Source organism: Astatotilapia calliptera, chromosome 16 (genome assembly GCF_900246225.1).
Source record: "Astatotilapia calliptera chromosome 16, fAstCal1.2, whole genome shotgun sequence".
Lineage (NCBI taxonomy): Eukaryota > Metazoa > Chordata > Actinopteri > Cichliformes > Cichlidae > Astatotilapia > Astatotilapia calliptera.
Genome location: NC_039317.1, coordinates 28,459,827 through 28,480,384, shown reverse-complemented (window position 1 = coordinate 28,480,384; position 20,558 = coordinate 28,459,827). Strand labels below are relative to the sequence as shown.

Genomic DNA, 20,558 nt, shown 5'->3' with positions numbered 1-20,558 from the left:
AAAGCCAAAGTCACTGTTTCACAGCTCAGTTTTTAATTTAGTCTCTTTTAGAAGTATCTTTTAAAACAATTATGCTCATGGGTTTTATATTTCCCGTTGGCTAGTGCATTTTACTAAATTAAAGCATTATAAATAATGTAACTTAAAAAAAAAGGACAAAAAAAGTTCTTATTAATGTGCATGTCATTCTATGACCATATTAGTACTAATATGACTAATAAAAATTAAACATGCAAAACAGAATGTGACTGTAAACAGAAACAAGAGAGAAGGTGCCTGCAGTCAGGACAGTATATAGTTATAATCCTTTTTACACACTCAAGGACATTTGGCTGGTCTCTGTCTGTCAAGTAACTGACCTTTTTTAGGCTTGTGGGAAATAAATGTTTTGTCAAAAAATAAATAAATAAAAGTGAAGGATGGAAGAAAAACAAGCGTTTCAGTTAAATCTAACTGGGAGTTTGAATTCCCATTAAACATAACCCCTCCCAGTGAAATTATGTTTTTATTTTATGAACCTGTATATTATAAGCAGGGGTGCATATAAATGGTCCGAAGGTGCGCATTCGCTGTCAAGATAAAAGACGCACACCAGATAAGAAGTTGCAACGTGCGTTTGCGTACATAAGATTTTCTGGAGGAGGACAGACATTAGTTTAGAAGGCTTAAAAATGTCGAAGAAGCAAGCTCCTTTAAGCAATTACTTTGGTGTTCCTCCACCTCCAAACAAATGTCAGAAGGAGTCTGAACCGCAAAAGAAGCGCGTATTCTCGGAAAAGTGGTTGCAGGAGGTGAGCTGGCTTCAAACAAATGATGAACGCACAGAGATGTGGTGCAGAATATGCCGTGAAAATCTCACTCTAGCGGACAAAAACAGTGCGTTTTATATGTACGTATATATTAGGGGTGCAACGATACACAAAATTCACGGTTCGGTTCGGTTCGATACTTTGGTGTCACGGTTCGATATTTTTTCGATACAAAAAAAAATGTTCATGCCTTTTTAATTTGTCATTTATTAAAATTATAAATATATATTTTAACACAAAAGTACAGTTTTTAAATTTAACCCTAACCCTTGTGCGTGTTGTTTTTTAGCTCGTCATATTGCAGCCACAGAAATTCTTTTGTCCATGAAACCATAAAGCTGCACTTTCTTTTTGCCTTATAGTCTGATTTGTCATAACTTCTCCGTTTTGTGGTAAGCTTTTCTTTGGCTGTCACTTCTTCACCCTGACCTGTCTTATTTGGCTCAGCAGAACTAAAATATATATCTGTCTGTGAAGGTTCTCAATCATCCAGGTCATCGTAGTGAAATATATATCCTGCCGCACTCACATAAGCTCAGCGATTCTCTGCGCGATCAACCTCTCACATGTTTAAGCTGCGGGAGATTTCACTTGTCATGTTTGCATAGTAAGCTAACAATTAATAAGACGATGTCAGAGGAATTGGTGCACAAATTATCATCACTCACAGATCAGTGCTGTCGCTCTCTATACACAGTTCACGCGATTGCAAACTGAAAGCAAAAAAACAAGCGCAAATTCAAACATGATTTCAATATGTCACATATTGACAGTGGCTCACCCAATGACATAATTACCCAGCTACATTTCTGAAAGAATGCAAAAGCATTGACATATATTATTCCTTCCTACAATAGCCCGACAGGCAGGGGAGAGATAGCCCAGGGACGTCGGGCTAGCGATATTGCGAGCCCTGTATCTGATTGAGGAATCACTCATCTTTGGAAAAGAGAGTTTATTACAGAGAAATGTCTCTTTCCAAAATAAAAGCTATACTATCCGTTTCTTCTGGGCTATATTCTCAGCAGCATATTAAACATATCAGGTCTCCATAAGGAGAATCCTGTGCTAACAGCTGTCTAAATGACTCGGCTAAAGTTTGTAGCATGCATGCTTGTTGTTTTTGTCTTTGCACTAGGATGATGTCAGTGTAAATGTGCAGTCATATTCGTTGTGTTCCCACTAGTGCTTTCAGGTTAATCTCGTTGAAATAACCTTAACGCCACAACACGGCAAATCTCCGTTAACGAGCTACCCTATACAGAGGGGCTAGACGGCCAACACGTTAATGAGCTAACTGCGCTAACACACTAGCTCCCACCCATGTAATTGAGCATTGCATGGCACATCCAACATACTGTTTTACTTTAGTCCATGACTCGCTTACCTTCAGGGTCATACCTCACATGAAAACCAAAATAATTCCAAACGCCAGATCTGAATGAGGGTGGGGAGGTCCACTTCTGTCTCACTAGCTTGCCCTGCGTTCTTCCTTCTGACCATCCTGTCTGTGTTGAGCGCTCAGTGAATCTGCGTTCGACTACTCCGCCTAGGCTGCACTCTCGAGCCTAGGCGGAGTAGTCAAATGCAGATTCACTGAGCGCTCAACACAGACAGCATCGTCAGAAGGAAAGTTGATCAAATAAATTACAAATTTTGTATTGTTCTTTTTTTTTCTCCCCTTTGGTTTTCTTTCTTTCTCTCCCCCTCTTTCTTTCATTCTTTCCCCCTGTCCTATCCCACAGTCATGTCTGTCCCGTTTGCAACTGAAAATAAAATAAATTCATAATTAAAATAAAGGTCAATCAAATGGACCAATATGATGATCCACTTAAAATAAATCCTCTTGGCATCTTTCTTGGCCTCAAGACAACAATTCTGATGGCTATAGATCCAAACGGGACACAAAAAAAAAAAAAAAAAAAAAAATTGAAAAAAAAAAAATTGAAAAAAATTGTATTGTTCATACATATGCGTACCGAACCGAAAGCACTGTATCGAACGGTTCAATATCGATACGAATATCGTTGCACCCCTAGTATATATGTATGTATATGTATATGTTTTGTCTGTTGTATGACAAAAAAAAATCTCTTTTGAGTGAGACAAAAAGAAGAAAAAACTATCTACAGACATTTAACAAAACTTTCATGGATGTCACCACAGAAGAAGTGCATCTGAGCCTTCCCCTCCCCTGCTGGGCATCAGTCCACTTATAAAAATCAATAGTGTAGTGGAAGCAGCTCCCTGGATGGCTCTGTGAGAAGGGAAAACATGTCTACCAAAAGGCAACCAAAGAATAACAAAGCTTTACATTACAGGATATGTGAAGCTGACATCCTACTCTCCTGTCACTATGTGGCAGCTATGGTAATTTTAGCTCTAGGGACTATAAAGAGGTGGGCTTTGAAACTTATATTTTTGTTTGTCTTTGTTTATATTTTTGCTTGCCATTATCACAAGCACATTTAGATAGAATACACAAGGCACACCAAGAGCCTGTTCACAGCTTGAGGATTTTTAGTTTTTCTTTAGTTTAGATCCTTGATAGGGTTATATTTAAAGAATATAATTTTACACTGCAAATAGCGTAGCCTTCTATTACTTCAGTTTTGATGTGGTCAAAACTTACAAATCCCGGTAAGAGTAGTTGTGAAACTGCAGGTTATTCATCTGCAGAGGGATGGTTTATTTGAAGAGTGCATCGTAGCACAGAAACAGCAGCAGTTAAGGGTACAAATTATCTTCTTATGGCCTCTGACAGTGGACTCATATCTGTGTGTCTCCTGCTAGGCCTCAGAGCAGTATTCAATACTATTGATTATAATATTTTAATACAGAAACCTGAAGACACTGTTGGTATTAAAGGAAATGTGATACACTGAAGGGGCGTTGTGGTTACCACTGTTGCCTCACAGCAACACGGTCCTGAGTTTGACTTCACCATCTCGCTGAGGAGTTTGCACATTCTCCCTGTGTTTGCGTGGGTTCTCCCCGGGTACTCCGGCTTCCTCCCACAGTCCAAGGTTGCGCTTGTGGAGTTCCACAGGATTATGTGCCAGGACCAAACCTTTACTTAAAACACTGCATACATTTTCGTTGTTATGCAGATGATACTCAGCTTTTTTAAATCCATAAATCCAGATGATACAAATCAATAAGATTAGATCAGATTAGATTAGATAGAACTTTATTAATCCCTCGGGTGGGTTCCTCTGGGAAATTCGATTTCCAAAAAAGCACAGCACCGACAGAAGTTACAGAGTTACAGAATATTATATATATATATATATATATATATATATATATATATATATATATACACACACACACACACACACACACACACACACACACACACACACACACACACACACACATATATATAAATACAGAGACAATATAAATAAAATATATGAAGGGGATAAATAGAATAAATAGGAATAAAAAATAAAAATACAAGTGAATTGCACATTTCAAGTATTGAGTCTATTGCACTGTTGACTATTTACAAAAAGTATTGCACAAGGTATTGTACAGTGAGGTGAAGAGGCACTACAGCTTAGTTGTTCCCCCCTCCTTTGTCCTCCTGTTTCCCCTCCCTCTCCCCTCCAGAGAGGAGTTAAACAGTCTGATAAGTTAAGCCACAGGCATGTCATAAAAATATAAAGATCTGGATTTAGAGAATGTCCTCCCTATTGATTTGTAACATTGTTTGCAATTGGATACTGCAATCACACATATCAAAAGGATAGATATCAGCTTCGGATAATCTCGCAGACAAATTCTATCTCACATCACCTAAGCTACATAAGCCTATGTAGCTTGATGCTTGTTTATTTTCTGTGAAAATCCCTTTGTTTACATGTCTCAGAATATTGCTATATTCATCCGTTATGGTTGCAGTACACCAAACAAGAGGCATTTAAGGACACAGGAATGCAGGTGTTTTGCTTTAACAACAAAATCCCAAAGGGGTACTTTTATTTTGCTGGCATTATTGGAGAAATGCTGATAGCCTATATAATAGTGGGTATCGCCATTCAGTGCAGCAGCCACCGTTCACACTCATTTGAAATTTATTAAACTGAATGCAGAGATGTTGCTTTGGGACACAGGTGCTGTTTTCCACCGTAAAACTGTGCATCAGGACGATATTTGTTTTCTGCTTTTCACATATTTGTGGTTTGTTTTTCCTTGAAATGCCAGGTGGGCTCAACAGAGACAGCACAGATAGCTTCTCTCTCATTTTCCCTCTTTGTTTTCAGCATTACATCTGTGACTCCCCACTGCCATTTCCCACTTAGATTATTTGTTAGCAATTTATTAGCAATTCTTCCTCAAACTGGGACACTGGAATATAAACTGATCAGCTATGAAAATGCAAAATTGTTGATTTCTTAAAAGACTGCTCAGAAGGTAAATGGCTTTTGAACTTTTCCAGTGACAGACAGAAACAAGCTTGAAGTGTTGCATTGGTATGGCTGGAAAAATGCAGAACAAATGTAAGCTTTCAATCCAGTTATGCCTTGACATGCAATCAGTAGAGGCTGTCACTCAGAATCTGTGAAAAATCTGTCAACTTCAAACCCACGCACTTCTGTGTCTTTATAGCTTAAACCTAATTATGTATTTTTTCATGTTCCCTCTACTTCAGTGGAAAAAGAACAGAATATATGAATGTTAGGAGAAGGAGATCTCTCTCTCCCACTATATTTGAATGCAGATACACACACATACTTAAATCAACAGCTTATAGCGATGGCATACAAATAGAGTAAAATAGCACTATAGGCAGCAAAGATTTCAAACATTACACGGTGTCTGCAAGGCTAAGAAAACACCAGCCAGTTGTGAGCAGTGACAAACATAAACCTAGAGATTATGAGCTTTTCTCAAGCTTAATCACTCCCAGATACAGATGTAGGTAGATAACAGTATGTAATCCCACAGACAGGTGAGGCTACACGAGCTTTCTCCTGGACCTTGTAGCAGGAAACTCCTCCATTCACATCAGATCCACATAACCACCTAAAACCGCTGTAGCTTATGAACAGCAACTACAAAGGCTGCACTCTATAAAACAACTTATTAGTTCAAAGGCAGCACTGGATCAAAGTGCATGATTAGCAGGAGACCGGTTTGCTTATTTTAGTGCAGATCCAAGTCTCTTTGTTATTCTTTTCATCGTTCATTAGAGGTTACGATTAACTGCAAGCACAGACTTCACAGTATAGTCCATAGATCAAAGCATGGGATTACAGCAAGCTCATAAAAATTAGGGGAAAAAAACATTTAAAATAAATAATTTTGAACGATTTCGATAGGATACAAAACTGACTTTAGTCAGTTTACTAAATTGTGCAAAACATAACAAAAATCTTGCATGTGCGTATTGGAAAACCTCTATTGTGTCATGTGACTGACAAGAGATTCAAATTTGGATGTTAAAATATTTAACTGATTGCAATATGTGTTTACAAGAGCATATGAAATGCAAAACAAAACTGTCATATTTGTATTTTTTAATGGAAACAGAGTGCTGGAGGGAGGTGTAACAGAGAAAGGAATGTTAATGTTAAAAACAGACTGCATGATAAAGTGTTATAGTCAATGATGGAATTCACTGCATTTTAATAACTGTGAGCTGCTCATTCTAAAAAATCATTTACTTGTTTTGTAAAATGAGTAAGTTATCGTCAGCTAACAATACCAAGAGTTTTGAACCATGAAGAGAAGGTGTTACCTGCCAACCTGCCAGATAACACTATATGCAACACCTTAATTTAGAATTTATTTTAAGGAAGAGGTATTTTTGTGCTTTTACTTTTTCAATATTTAATCAATACCACAATCAATCTTTATTGATACTAATTACTATTATTTGAAGATATTATCCAAATCTGTTTGAAGAAAAGGAGCATTATGTTTCTTATTAATTTGGGACTGAAAATTAGTTTATATTAAATTATTACTGTAAAAAAATTAAAGGAAATGATTTCCAGATGTCATCCAAGACATCTATCACTTACAAATAGTATAATTGCAAATATAATTGGGTTTTATTCAAATGCCTATTAAGCTAATTCATTCCAACATATAATGGGACACATTAATACCACTGCTTCATGTGTAATCACTCAAGTTTTTGATCATTTATATCCGGTGTCTATCCTGGCACAGTAACTATCTAAAAATCAACCGTAAACTATCAAATCAGTGCACAGACTGCTTCTTGTAAGCATCCTTCACATACTGCATCCTATTTCTTGATCTGAGATACCTCTGCAGTTCTTTAATAACATGCCTGACAGCATAGTTTTCCATGGTTTTAGTTCCACTGTATCAAATTATATCAAGTGTTACTTTGTTGAGGAGCTATATAGTATCTTCATATTGTAACAAATTAAGGCAATGGCCTCTGCTTATTATAGTGTGCTTATAATTGTAATGATCTAATTCCCTGGGAAGATCTGTTAAAATAAAATGTCGACCTCTGGGTGTTCATCATTTGAATTGTTTTAATGGAATAACAGTTCAGCACATTCCTCACCTTCATTAGTATCTCTGGCTAAGCCTTGGGCATAAGTGAAATTTTACTGCATCCACACAGGATGTGCTGAAACACTGTGAATACTGCTGATCACCACCTGTGCAATCGATAAAGTCGGTAAGCTGTACTTACTTATACCTGTTTAGAAGTTTAATTTAAAAGAAGTGTACAGAGAAAGATTGGTTTTCTTTGCTGTTATGCTTTTTTGGTTACATTTCACATTTCAGGATTAATATTTGTTATATTTCGAGGGAGTTTTAGTGTATCCCATGATGCACTAGGATGATGCAACAGGTAGCAAGTCTGACAGAAAACCTCACTGACACCTATGGGTGGTTAAAGAATCAGGATTTTTGCTATTAAACTCCACATAAAAAAAGACTAAAACCAGTGAGTGGCTGCTGTAGAAATCCTCTGCTGTCTTGCTGTTAGACAATATTAATGAGCCACATGGCTTTTCATTACCATGAACAAACACACTGGAGTTAATGTGGAAGCACTGGCTAAGTTCCAGTCCCTGCTCACATACTCACAGTGGTGTCTGAGGGCTCTTATGTTGTCTTTTCAAACCATTTCTGTACAACTTTCACAATACTGAAGGGAAAATCACATAATGCATTATGCTGTGATATTAAACCTGCCAAAACCCATGACCAATCCAAGTAATCAGGGTACTTAATCTATGAATACACGTGGTCTTTGTGATTTCCACACATGCGGATTTAAGGTGAGTTTTTGTCCTTAAAGTGGAGCTAATCAGTATTTATAGAACAGTAATGTGTCAAATTACAGTCAATCTGAAACTGTCACTTTGAACATTGATCCTTCATAAAAATATCAGCTATCTGATTAACTCCAGCTGTTTCTCACAGGTGTTGGCAGAGACCTAAATGGAGCACACTGGACTTTACATTTACCAAGAGGCAAAAACCAAGACTTGACATGAGTGATAGTGTTCCTCTATAAATTCTGGATTTGAAAATAAGAAACAACTAATAAGATAAAAGAAATGAAAAAAAAAAACCAATTATAATATCAGCTTAAACAATAATGATTTTATATGTAGTGTGTAGTACTTTTTGCAATGCTAGTTCTTCATGGATGTTAATGTGGTACTGTGAACATTTTTATGCTACCCCCAGGTCTAAAAAAAATAATTCATTCCAAGTTCAAAGACATGAACCAAATTTTAGAAACTACAGATATGCTTTTCAATTCCCCATAAAACATGACACATTATAAAAAAATTCAGTGCTCAGAAAACTGATTCTTGAAACTCATCCACATGTAATACTCAGCAGAACACTAAATTTGTATTTGTTTGAGGCTAAAAACAGTACTCCAGAAATACTTTACACAGACGACTGATTGAACCAATCAGTTGTTAAAGATTCGTTTTTTCAAATGGATTAAATGCTCAAAAAGATATGCAGCATAAGCCACATTCAGGTATGTATTCATTTAGCATTTTTTATTCTATGCATGCAACACCTTATCAAACCTTGGAGACCTGCTGCGGTCTCCAAGGTCTTTTACCTTTGTTTCATCTGCCTGACCTGCATACTGCTGAAATATCAGACCTGGTTTTAATAAAGAATGCAGCTGATTTGATGTGATAAAAACAAGCAAATGATGTAACAACACAAGTCACGGGCACAAATGGGGAAATCTACTTTCTGTCTCTGTCTCTCCTCGTGACGGATCTACGCTGCTCAGGCTGCCTGAGGCCCAACAGCCCGACTAAGTCTGTTTGCCTTTTAGTCCACGTAATTCTCTGACTCCATCAGCTGAGCCTGAGCCTTCATCTTAGGTAGTAATGTAGCTATAGTCAGACTCAGTACTGTAATTTTAAACATATAATGTGGATTTGACTCTGCAGCAAAAAGATAAACCTATATAGACAAATAAAACCTCTTTTTATTGCCTATATCTTTGCTTAGGATAGGTAAAAAAAGACAAGCACACAATGTTGCAGCTGTGACTGAGGTCACATACTGTTATTTCTATATATATGTTGTTAAAATACTTCAAAAGCAAAATGCAATCCAAAGCAAATGATTAGAATGGATTGGGGTGGGGACAGTGGGGTGAGGGTGAATTTGACTGACACATTTCTACCAAGATGCAAAATTGGCCAAGAAACGTGATGAATGTTTTATTTCATTCAATGCACCAGAGATGAACCCATTAGAGAAGCAATTTACTTCTCCTGGAAAAGCAGCTTTTATTGCCCTTCATCACAAAGGTGTCATGTTGAGTTAGTTTTTTTTTTTTCCTCAATAGATGAGACGCACAAACAGTGTATCATAAATCTATACAGCAGGAACTATGTCCACTTCAGTTCTCTCACTTTTTGCACAAAAGGTAAGACTTTTCCTCCATGTACAGGGTGGGCCATTTATATGGATACACCGTAATAAAATGGGAATGGTTGGTGATATTAAAGTCCTGTTTGTGGCACATTAGTATATGTGAGGGGGCAAACTCCTCAAGATGGGTGGTGACCATGGTGGTCATTTAGAAGTCGGCCATCCTGGATACAACTTTTGTTTTTTCAATAGGAAGAGGGCCATGTGACACATCAAACCTATTGGTAATGTCACAAGAAAAACAATGGTGTGCTTGGTTTCAATGTAACTTTATTCTTTCATGAGTTATTTACAAGTTTCTCTTTGTTCACAGCCATTGACATGTCGAAGAGGTTAACACCTGAGGAGCGGATCAAAATTGTGTTGATATCTGGTGAACGCAGTAACCGGGTCATTGCAGCAGATTTCAATGCAAGACACCCTACGAGACCACCCATCTCCCATGCTACAGCATGCTATAGCAAACTGCTTGCTAAGTTTCGTGAAACTGGTTCAGTGTTTGATTTGCCAAAATGTGGACGCAAGAAAACTGTCACTAATGAAGAAACATCAGTGGCTGTCCCAGCTTCATTCAGCAAGAGCCCACAGCGTAGCACTCGCCGCATGTCGCAGTGGCATTAGTCGAACATCCCTTCGGCGGATATTAGCTACTCACAGATGGCACCCTTACAAACTCCAGCTACTGCAGCATCTCAACGAGGATGACCCAGATCGGCGCACAGAATTTGCAGAATGGGAAAAACAAAAATTGGAACAGGACCCTCAGTTCACGCAGAAGATTTTGTTCAGTGATGAGGCAAACTTTAATGTGAATGGTGAAGTTAACAAACCAAACCACCGCTATTGGTCTGACACTAACCTACACTGGATGGATCCCTCCAAGACTGTTGGAACAACAAAAGTGATGGTTTGGTGTGGTATATGGGGTACAACGATAGTGGGTCCATTCTTCATCAATGGAAACCTCAAGGCCACTGGATATTTGAAATTGCTACATGATGATGTGTTTCCCTCTTTATGCACTGAAGCTGGCACGTTCCCTGAGTTTTTCCAGCAAGATGGTGCACCACCACATTATGGGTGCCAGGTCCGAGCAGTCCTAGATGAACAGTTTCCTGGAAAGTGGATTGGTCGCTGTGGGCCAGTTGAATGGCCCCCAAGACTGACCCCCTTAGACTTTTATCTTTGGGGTCATCTGAAGGCAATTGTCTATGGTGTGAAGATACGAGATGTGCAGCACCTGAAACTACGGATACTGGATGCCTGTGCTGGCATTTCTCCTGTGGTGTTGCTATCAGTGTGTGAAGAGTGGGATAAGAGGGTTGCATTGACAATCCAACACAATGGGCAGCACACTGAACACATTTTATAAGTGGCCAGAAACTTGTAAATAACTCATGAAAGAATAAAGTTACATTGAAACCAAGCACACCATTGTTTTTCTTGTGACATTACCAATAAGTTTGATGTGTCACATGGCCCTCTTCCTATTGAAAAAACAAAAGTTGTATCAAGATGGCCAACTTCTAAATGGCCACCATGGTCACCACCCATCTTGAGGAGTTCGCCCCCTCACATATACTAATGTGCCACAAACAGGACTTTAATATCACCAACCATTCCCATGTTATTACGGTGTATCCATATAAATGGCCCACCCTGTAGAATGAAATACAGTTGTGAAAACCTAAGTACACCTCATAACTTGAAGTAGTCATTTTCTGTGTGACTTAAGTTTCTCATCATTGTGGAACAGTTTTGGTCCACTCTTCCAGAACACTGCTTCAGTTTATTGATGTTTGCAGGCATTCATTTATGCACAGCACTCTCACCGTCCCACTACAGCATTTCAAGGAGCTATTGATTGATTCTTGATTCTTTTCTTTTTTCAGCCATTCTGTGGTAGATTTGCTGCTGTGGGATCTTTCTCATGTGCATGGCCGAGTTTAGGCCAAGCTTTAGCTGTCAAACAAATGACCTCACATGTGACTTTGGCACACAGAGCAGTTCATGGTTGACTCAACGACAGCAAAGTGCCCAGGAACAGTGGCTTCAACACAAGCACAAATCATCGCCCCTCCATCACCATGCTGACCATTATTATTTGGTATTGCATTTTATGCTTAATGCACAATCTGACCGTGAGGTGAATTTGCCCACCAGCAAACTGCCAAAACATCTGCTTTTATCGAGTTGCTCACATTCTCTGATTATCAATTAACTAAATGCTTTTGATTAGCAGCACCTGGCTTCTACATAATCTCTTCCAGTTCCAGTGGAATAAGCATGAGTTGACAGAGTCTTAGTTTTGTAGGTAAATCCCAATGCAGATGACAATTACAATTAGGAATGCAATTCAGCAGCATGCAATAAAAACATCACTTTATAAAGACTACTGCAACAGACATTCAGGAATTATATCAGTCTTAGGTTTTGTTTTTCATTTATTTTTGTGAATGTTTCTTAGGTGTAGAAGAAAAGTGCTTTGAGTGCTCAAGTACCAAAGACTTACATAAGAACCTGTCCATTTCATATTTTTATTTACTGAAATAAAATGTGTATATGTACCTAGCATTTTCATGAGGATAATGTAACTAATTTAATGCTACAGGTGTCTCCTTTAATTGAATGTATTAAAACTGTGTTTTTCATATTTATATGACAAGGCACTCGAAAGTTAAGTCATGACAGTGACATTTTATTAGTTATTTCCAAGACTTTTCTTTGTTTGTTCGAATGGAGACAGTCCAAATTTAATATTGTTTTTCATAATGTGCACAACAGATAAGCTAGAACATATTACAATTTTTGTAAAATAAATAAATAAATAAAAAGTTTTCAATATTTTGCATTAATTAATAAAAGCTCTCAAGAACTAAAACAAATATAAAAAAGATTATAAAACAAGTTCTGCAGACAAGAAACAGTCAGTCTGCTGAAAATGAAAGTGGAAAACTATTGATCTAATTATTTATTTGTAATAAATAAATACTTTCATTGTTTTTTATTTCTTTCCACTGTAATTTGAAGTGATTTTTTTCACTGAATTATTGTTTTCTTGAGTTTGATGTTAGCTGCGTGTTCTGTTATAAGGAAGTTTGTTGCATGCATCCTGCTTATGTTATTAATTATTCATCAGCACTTCAAAAGGATAAATGCACAGCACAACATTTGCCATTATTTATGGGTCACCAGATCAAGTCTCTTTAACTCTTTAAAACTTGAGGCAGTCACGTTGAATATCAAAGGAAATAAACAAAGTCAGTTTGTGTAGGAAAGATTCTGATTTACAGCCTCTGAAGATTACATCCTAAAGGGAAGGACTGTATTAACATGTTTTATTATTGGTATACCCAAAGCTGTGACTGTAAGATGTTCCCTCGCTGTTTGATTTAGCTGCATAGTTTAATTTCAAAGTGTGCTAGAGGTGCAGGACAGTGTACATAAAGGCTGGTGTTTTTACACAATACTGCTGCTACTGCCTATTAGTTAAAAAAAAAAAGCCTACTGTTTGTCAGCTACTGCTGCCAAGGGATTTAACAAGGCACACAGGAAGTCATTTTAAATTAACAGCAATTTTATATGCTTCCTTTTTTTAGATTAGAAATGGACCAACAGTGCAATTTCTATTAGATTCTTGTGTCAGTATAACCTTGTGCTAAATATAAGCTGGGCTTCCGGCCACTCGGTGTACTTTATTGTTCCAAATTGTAAGTCTAACCCTTCATTCAAAATATGCAAATCAGCTCTGATTAATCTCCTTGTCACTAATCCTCACAGTTGATCCCTTCCAGAGTGGAGGGTCCAATTTGCATATCTCATTTTGCATCTACTCTTTTCTGATGGAAAGCCGGTAATTATGGTTCAAGCTTGCCCCGCTGCTCTATTAGTGAATAAACGTGATCTGCCAGTCTCAGCATGAGCCACAAAGGAATTTTAATCACCCCCTGACCCTGGCCCTCGTCAAAATTTATTAAGCCCATGAGGACTGAAGCTTAGATGTTTATTCAACTATGTATTTCAGCATGGGTTTGTCTTTCAACACCTGGTGATGCTCTTTTATTTCCTTTTGTTTTTGGTTGCAATCATTTAAAATAAAGCATTTGAATGACAAGACAAATTGTAAGTTAGTCCGCTTGATTTTTAACCTCTGTTAAAGGGGTTAAAAATTTCTTCTCATAACATTAAAACCTGTTTAAAAAGCAGGGGACACATACTTCATGTTTTCAATCTACTCTTGTGTAAATGTACTTTTCGCAGGCAATTCAGATCACATTGCACTGCGCTCTGTCTGTGTCCAACATATCACTGTCACTGTGCAATGTAATACACGCATAAGTCCCTTTAACCTTGTGAGCTCAAAGTTATCATCAGTGTCAACTCTAACCCTACCATGATTTGAAGAACAGTAAAAATTTAATCTTTAAAAAATTATTTTTTTTCATGAATGGCATTTTTCTTTTCTTTGCATATATATTCTCTGCATATTCTGGTAGAGCTAGGGTTGGGGTCAGCATGGGCAGTAAATAATTATTTAATGTGTGTGAAGGTGGAAACAGGGTACAGCATGCAATTTAAGCATGTGCTCCTAAAATAACAAGGTAAGAAAATACCATGTAGTCGCTTTTATGACAAGGTAAACAGCTATTGATGCAGTGAATATTGTATCTTAAAATGACTGGTTGCTTGCTTTCAAATAATGTATAATTTAAATTACAATTGAAAATACAGCAGTACATGTTTTTCCTTTTCTCAGTGCATAATCAAGCCAGGAAGTATTTCTTGATTTAGAGCACAACAACCACTCCAAATGGAAGTTCTGATTAAACTTCCTTTTAAATTACTTCCCTTTCTTCTTGGGTTAAATTAAACTACTGCCAGTTCACTGTTGATTTACATTCTAGTTTTCCTTCAGATTATCTTTCCACAGTTTATGTGCTATAAAAGTATAACATAATGACACAAAACACAATAGCAATAACAAAGTTCAGATGATTAGCTTTCTTTACTCATGCTGATTTTATTTCACCGAACATACATTTCTGCTCTTTCTTGCTTTTTAATTTCACTTTTGTCACTTCTTCTTCCCACATTACCGAAAGCCTCGTATTCACCTTTTTTTCTGTCAGAGTTTCCTGAGGCAATAAATCACTGGTTGCTGCTCTTTAAATATCATTATATTTCTGTCACTGTGCATTTTAGACCTTCTGTAACGTTGCACAAATCCTCCTCCATGTTCTGGAAGATGTCACATGAAGTTTCTGTTGATAATCTTTTGGCTTTAGTCCTGAACCACAAGCATCTAGAATTTGAGGAACCTGTCCTATCTCATTAGGGTAATTTCTTTCCTGACACTTTACTGATTAAATATGTTAAGATTCAGAATTTCCTTTACAACAAAACCCTATTTTTCTCTCTCTGTTTAACCCTGTATGACAACCTCAATCAGGAGTTCTTTTCTTAAGTACTTTTATTCATTCATTTTATTCAACATTGTATTTATATGTGTGTTTATAATCTAACTCCCCAAAATAAGTTCCTATACAACTAAACTACATTGTGAATTATATTTCTAAGAAAGTACTAGGGAGGGAGGAGGTACACCCTAGAGACCTGGACATACTGCCGGTCACAAGGCAACAAAAAAATATATTAGAAAATTTATTTCCCATGAAATGCAAGTGAGAATGTAGTTTATAGCATTATTCATAGGTAATTTAAAGAGTGATCTTGTGTGTGTGGGAGCCACATGGATTTATGGCCTATAATTGGCCCCACACAGGCTTTCATGAGCCAGATCAGGGCCCACCATGGTTTATGTGGTTAACTTGTGACTATGTTATAGGTCACATGGGGCCTGGAATGAAAATAAATAAATAAATAAATGAAAATACAAGATGTGGGCCTAACCAGGGATAAATAAAAACAATAAAATCTTGGCAGGCATCTTACTTTTTCCCCCCAATAAGATAAAAAAAAACATTTTCGGTGATCTGCTCAACACTTGTCTCAACACTGAAGCCAAGAAAGTCATTTCCTTTTTAAATGGATCACAGCCTGCTTTACACTCACTAAACCATGTACCAAAATTCCAACTATATCTGAAGCACATGGTTGGCTTAACCTGCCCATGAAGTCTACTCAGTCCAGTCAGGAACACAATGAGAAAATACGAAAATGCATTTATTTCAGTTTCACTGTGACTTCAAGTAAATTATTTGACTCCTTTTTCCCAGCAGCAGTGACCACATTGTTCCATGCTGAGCATGTTGTGCACTGAAAGAGTCGCTGTCTGTTTACAAAGCAAAAACTCAATAAGCGCAGAGTCCTATAGGCACAGTTTAAGTCAACATAAAAAAATGGTATGAAACCAACAGCCCAAACTTATCTATTTACATTCCACCCATCTGAGAGGGCAGCCAGTGTCTGCATTCCATTGCATATTCTATACACACCATATGTAGATATAACAGTCTCAGTATGACAGAGATGGAAAAATAAGAAAATAATAAAAAAAAAATAAGAGTATTTTCTTCTTGAAAAAAAAATGATGATTGTACAGATCTAACAAACTTACCGGTTTCACATCATATGCGAAGAGCACATATTTCAGGTCAGGGGAGACTGCATACTTCGCCACGTTGAAGTTAATCTGATGAAAATAATAAAGAAGAAGAAATATTTTACAATACGACAAAAAAGATCAACTCTAAAGTACAGTACCAATGAAAAGTTTCAGTACACCTACTCAACCAATGAATCTCGATGAGTTTACATTAGGTCAGTTGAGTGTGAAGATCAGGGGATCTGATGCAATCAACTGTCAGCTATCATTAGTCTGCAGGTATGTTCAGTGTTGGGGAGTAACAGAATACATGTATCGGCATTACGTCTTTAAAATACAAAATATGAGTAACTGTATTCTGTTACAGTTACCGCTTAAATAGGTGACAATTAGAATACAGTGATTTTGTAGAAATAAATGGATTACACAGTGGTCTTTTCCTGTTTCTAATTTTGGTAATTCTATGAATCCCCAGAAACCCAAACAAAACACGCAATAAGAGCCTCCAATGTAAGTGTCCTGTTACATCAGAACTGCACATGATTATTTGCAGCTAGCAGGTTGTTAATGCTATCCATCAAGTCTACCAGTCTGCTGTCTATGAACTAACCTCAGCTAACACCAGCTAAAGATGTTAGCTCGGTGGCAAGTAGCCTTCAGTAATAGCAATAAATTACACAGCAATAGTACAGGGTGGGCCATTTATATGGATACACCGCCTGAGCCAAGGTGTGAAACTGGGTGTGGGTCCCAATCAGCCAGAATTTCGTGTGAGTTCATTGTGAAACCTGGCCCCACCTTATCATGCGAATTCCTGAGATCAGATGGCCCAGGATGTGAGTGGGCGTTAAGGTGTCTGGGAAGGGATCTCAAAACTGGATTATAGATGGCTATAATCCAGTTTTGAGATCCCTCCCGAAACTCTGGCTGATTGGGACCCACACCCAGTTTCACACCTTGGCTCAGGCGATTAGAGGATCATCAGGGGGTCCTTTTGTCCCTCTGTGGGGGGTTACTCCCACTAGGTTTATATCTGGGACTCTCCACCATTTGACCTTAGAACTGAAGAAGCTTCTCGGATGAGAGGTGAAACGTCTTCAAGTAACTTAAAGAAGTCCAGACGCTTTTATTTGCAAGCTCCTTTGACTACGATGACCTGGATGACTGAGAACCTTCACAGACAAGCACACCATTGTTTTTTTTGTGACATTACCAATAAGTTTGATGTGTCACATGGCCCTCTTCCTATTGAAAAAACAAAAGTTGTATCCAAGATGGCCAACTTCTAAATGGCCACCATGGTCACCACCCATCTTGAGGAGTTTGCCCCCTCACATATACTAATGTGCCACAAACAGGACTTTAATATCACCAACCATTCCCATGTTATTACGGTGTATCCATATAAATGGCCCATCCTGTAGATTCATGTACCGTAAATGTCGGGCTATAAGCCGCTACTTTTTGCACAAGCTTTGAACCCTGCGGCTTTTAGTCAGGTGCGGCTTTTCTATGGATTGTCCGTGATTTTTGTCATATCGTAAGACGATTTGTTTTGTGTGTTCCGCTGTTGTACGGCACTACGTTGCCTGGCGGAAGGATCGGGGTTCAAGAGTGGTATGTTAGCCACATGTCCGTCCGCCAGGCAACGTAGTGCCGTACGAAGTAGCGCGAAAAACAAACTTCAAAGTAGCGCTACGCGTTCAGCGGGAGTCGTGGATGATGAGCGGCGATAAACTTGCAAGTTATGCCCAAAAAGCAAGTTATGCCCAACTCCACCGGTGGATTCTGACAGCGTGGAAAAGTGTGAAAACATCCACGATCACCAACGGATTTTGAAGGGCTGGACTGCTGCATGATGGAGAGGAGGACACCGCCACGGCCCTTCTGAGCGTGTTCGACTCTGACACTGACAATGAGGATTTCTTTGGTTTTGAAAGTGACAACGAAGGAGAGAAGAAGAGTGGATGACGAAGCCATCCTGAGCCTGTTTGTATCCGACACTGGAGAAGAGGACTTTGGTGGTTTTAGTGCGTAGGAAGAAGAGAAAGATGGTGAATGACTGACTTTTCTTCTTGTTAAAGCCGTGTCACTGCACCTGAGCCTAAAAGGTAGGCCGAATCTATTGTTCTGGTGTGCTGTAGGTTATTGTTATGTACTACATGTGCAAATATGTACCCATAACTTGTTTTTCAAAATATTAATAAAAGTGATGTCTCCAAACAGCCATCTCTTTCCTGACAATTCCCTTTGTGCATATTCTCTTACATATGATAAGTCAACATTGAAACACCTGCGGCTTTTGGTCAGGTGCGGCTAATGTATGTACAAAACAGGATTTTCCCCTGATTTTAGCTTGTGCGGCTAATATTTAGGTGCGCTTTGTAGTCCGGGAAATACGGTAGTTGTAAAAAGCATGACAATATATCAAGTAATTCAAAGTATTCAGAATATGTTACTCATATTAAGTAACTTAACAGAATACATTACAAACTACATTTTGGGCCATGCACTCTGTCATCTGTAGTGGAATACATTTAAAAATAACCTTCACAACAGTGGGTATGTTTTGGCTCAACAAATGAAGATCACTTTAAGTACAAACAAAATACGATGCGTGTATCTGAATCACGCTGTTGTGGTCATGCTAGATAAGTGTTGACTTAAATCTTCAAAGATGCCTACAGCAACCCCCCACACCCACCCCGACACACACATCACAGGTCCTTCTTCATGGCAAGAACCACCTAATAACAAAGTCACTGCCCCTGGAAACCAAACTCTGGACTCCAAAGTCAAAATCTCTCATGTAGAGATTAACATGCTTTTATTTTTCTAACCTTTCTACCCAAAATGCCAGAAAGTGAAACTACAGAGTACAGTCTACAACGAGCAACACCACTGTGCAACCTAAATATGTAGAGGGTAGGAAAAAAAATCAACTGAATGGAAATTCTCTTAATGAAAAACATTTAAGACCAATCCAAAGAGGATTTAAACTTTCACCAGAGACAAAATTTTACCAAGGGCTGTTAGGGGCTGATCATATCTCTATAACTCTTTTTGAATTACCTTATGTTTCACCCTCAGTTTCTACCTCAATTAGCTTACATAGTTTTCTTTTTGCAAAGTTACCATTTTAAATGAAAAAGCTTTCTTCTGCCTAGTAAATTAAACATTACACTGACTCTCTACACCAACCTGTGCTACAAATTGGTGTTACATGAAAATAAAGCATGATCTTTATTTAGCAGAATAGTCAAATTTGATGATTTTATTTACATTTAGTTTGAAATTATTTTTAAGGTCACAAATGCAAAATGCAAAAAATGTACCTTTAAATATTTTTATCAATTGGAGAGAAGTTATCTAAATGTCAGGGGCCGGACCCCGCCTCCAAACACACCCATTCTGGGTCTTATCTATATATGACTCCTCCAGTTCTACAAGCTGTTTGTTCTTGTTTTCATGCCCCACCCTCCCTCCGTCACGTTTTTTCAATTCTTTCACTTCTCATTAGTACATGGGGACCTGCCAAGCCCAGTCCCCATCGGGGCCTTCCCCAAACCGGAGCTCATTTCTTGATTAAGCTATTCACCTTTATCTACTAAAAATGCTACCAAACCTTAAATGAGGACTTGGGCCCAGCTAGTGAATTAATATTTGAGACAGTTTTGGCTTCTTAATTTCCTATAGACACGCCAGAATAGAGTGTGCCCAAACTTTTGAATGGCAGTCACCAGCCAGTAAACAAGACTAATAGTTACTTACAAATGTGCCGTTTGTCAGGACGATCTCTGTTTCATTTGTGAGGATGTTGAACTTGATGACATGGCCGTCACTGTTCCTGTAGATGACTTCAGAGTCTGTGTGAACAAAAAGGGAGAACAAAGAAAAAAAACACCTGCATGAATTCTGAAAGCTGTCATAAAAATGTAGAGAAAAACTTTAAACTGAAAGAACAAAGCAAAGCAGCCATTGTGGATTTGTTTAGAGTTGTCAAGATGCCATTAAAAACAACATCTTTTCAGCTTCACTGTTCCCTCAAATTAAAAAACAGTAAAAACGCCGCAGACAGCCAAAAGGGGCCGAGTTTGAGCGACGGTGATGTAATGTGATTAACTGCGAGCATGAAAAGTGAGATTTAACTGTCAGACAAACACAAAAGGAAATGCCCAGATTTTTCATCTCGCAGGTAGCGCGGCATGCTGTGTATTGATGGGAGCAGCATTGTGTGACGCTGCCAGGAAAACATCTTTTTG

At 38.0% G+C, this 20,558-nt stretch overlaps 1 protein-coding gene across 5 annotated transcripts in view; it reads right to left on the bottom strand.

Moving 5' to 3' along the window:
- Positions 1-20,558, bottom strand: part of dpp10 (dipeptidyl peptidase like 10) — a 253,842-nt gene that overhangs the window by 49,988 nt on the left and 183,296 nt on the right. For all 5 annotated transcript variants that reach the window (XM_026143890.1, XM_026143891.1, XM_026143892.1 and 2 more), the window contains 2 exons: positions 20,068-20,162; positions 16,309-16,383 (listed from right to left, as the gene is read on the bottom strand). In XM_026143890.1, coding sequence (XP_025999675.1) covers positions 16,309-16,383; positions 20,068-20,162 — 170 coding nt within the window. The remainder of the gene's footprint in view (positions 1-16,308; positions 16,384-20,067; positions 20,163-20,558) is intronic.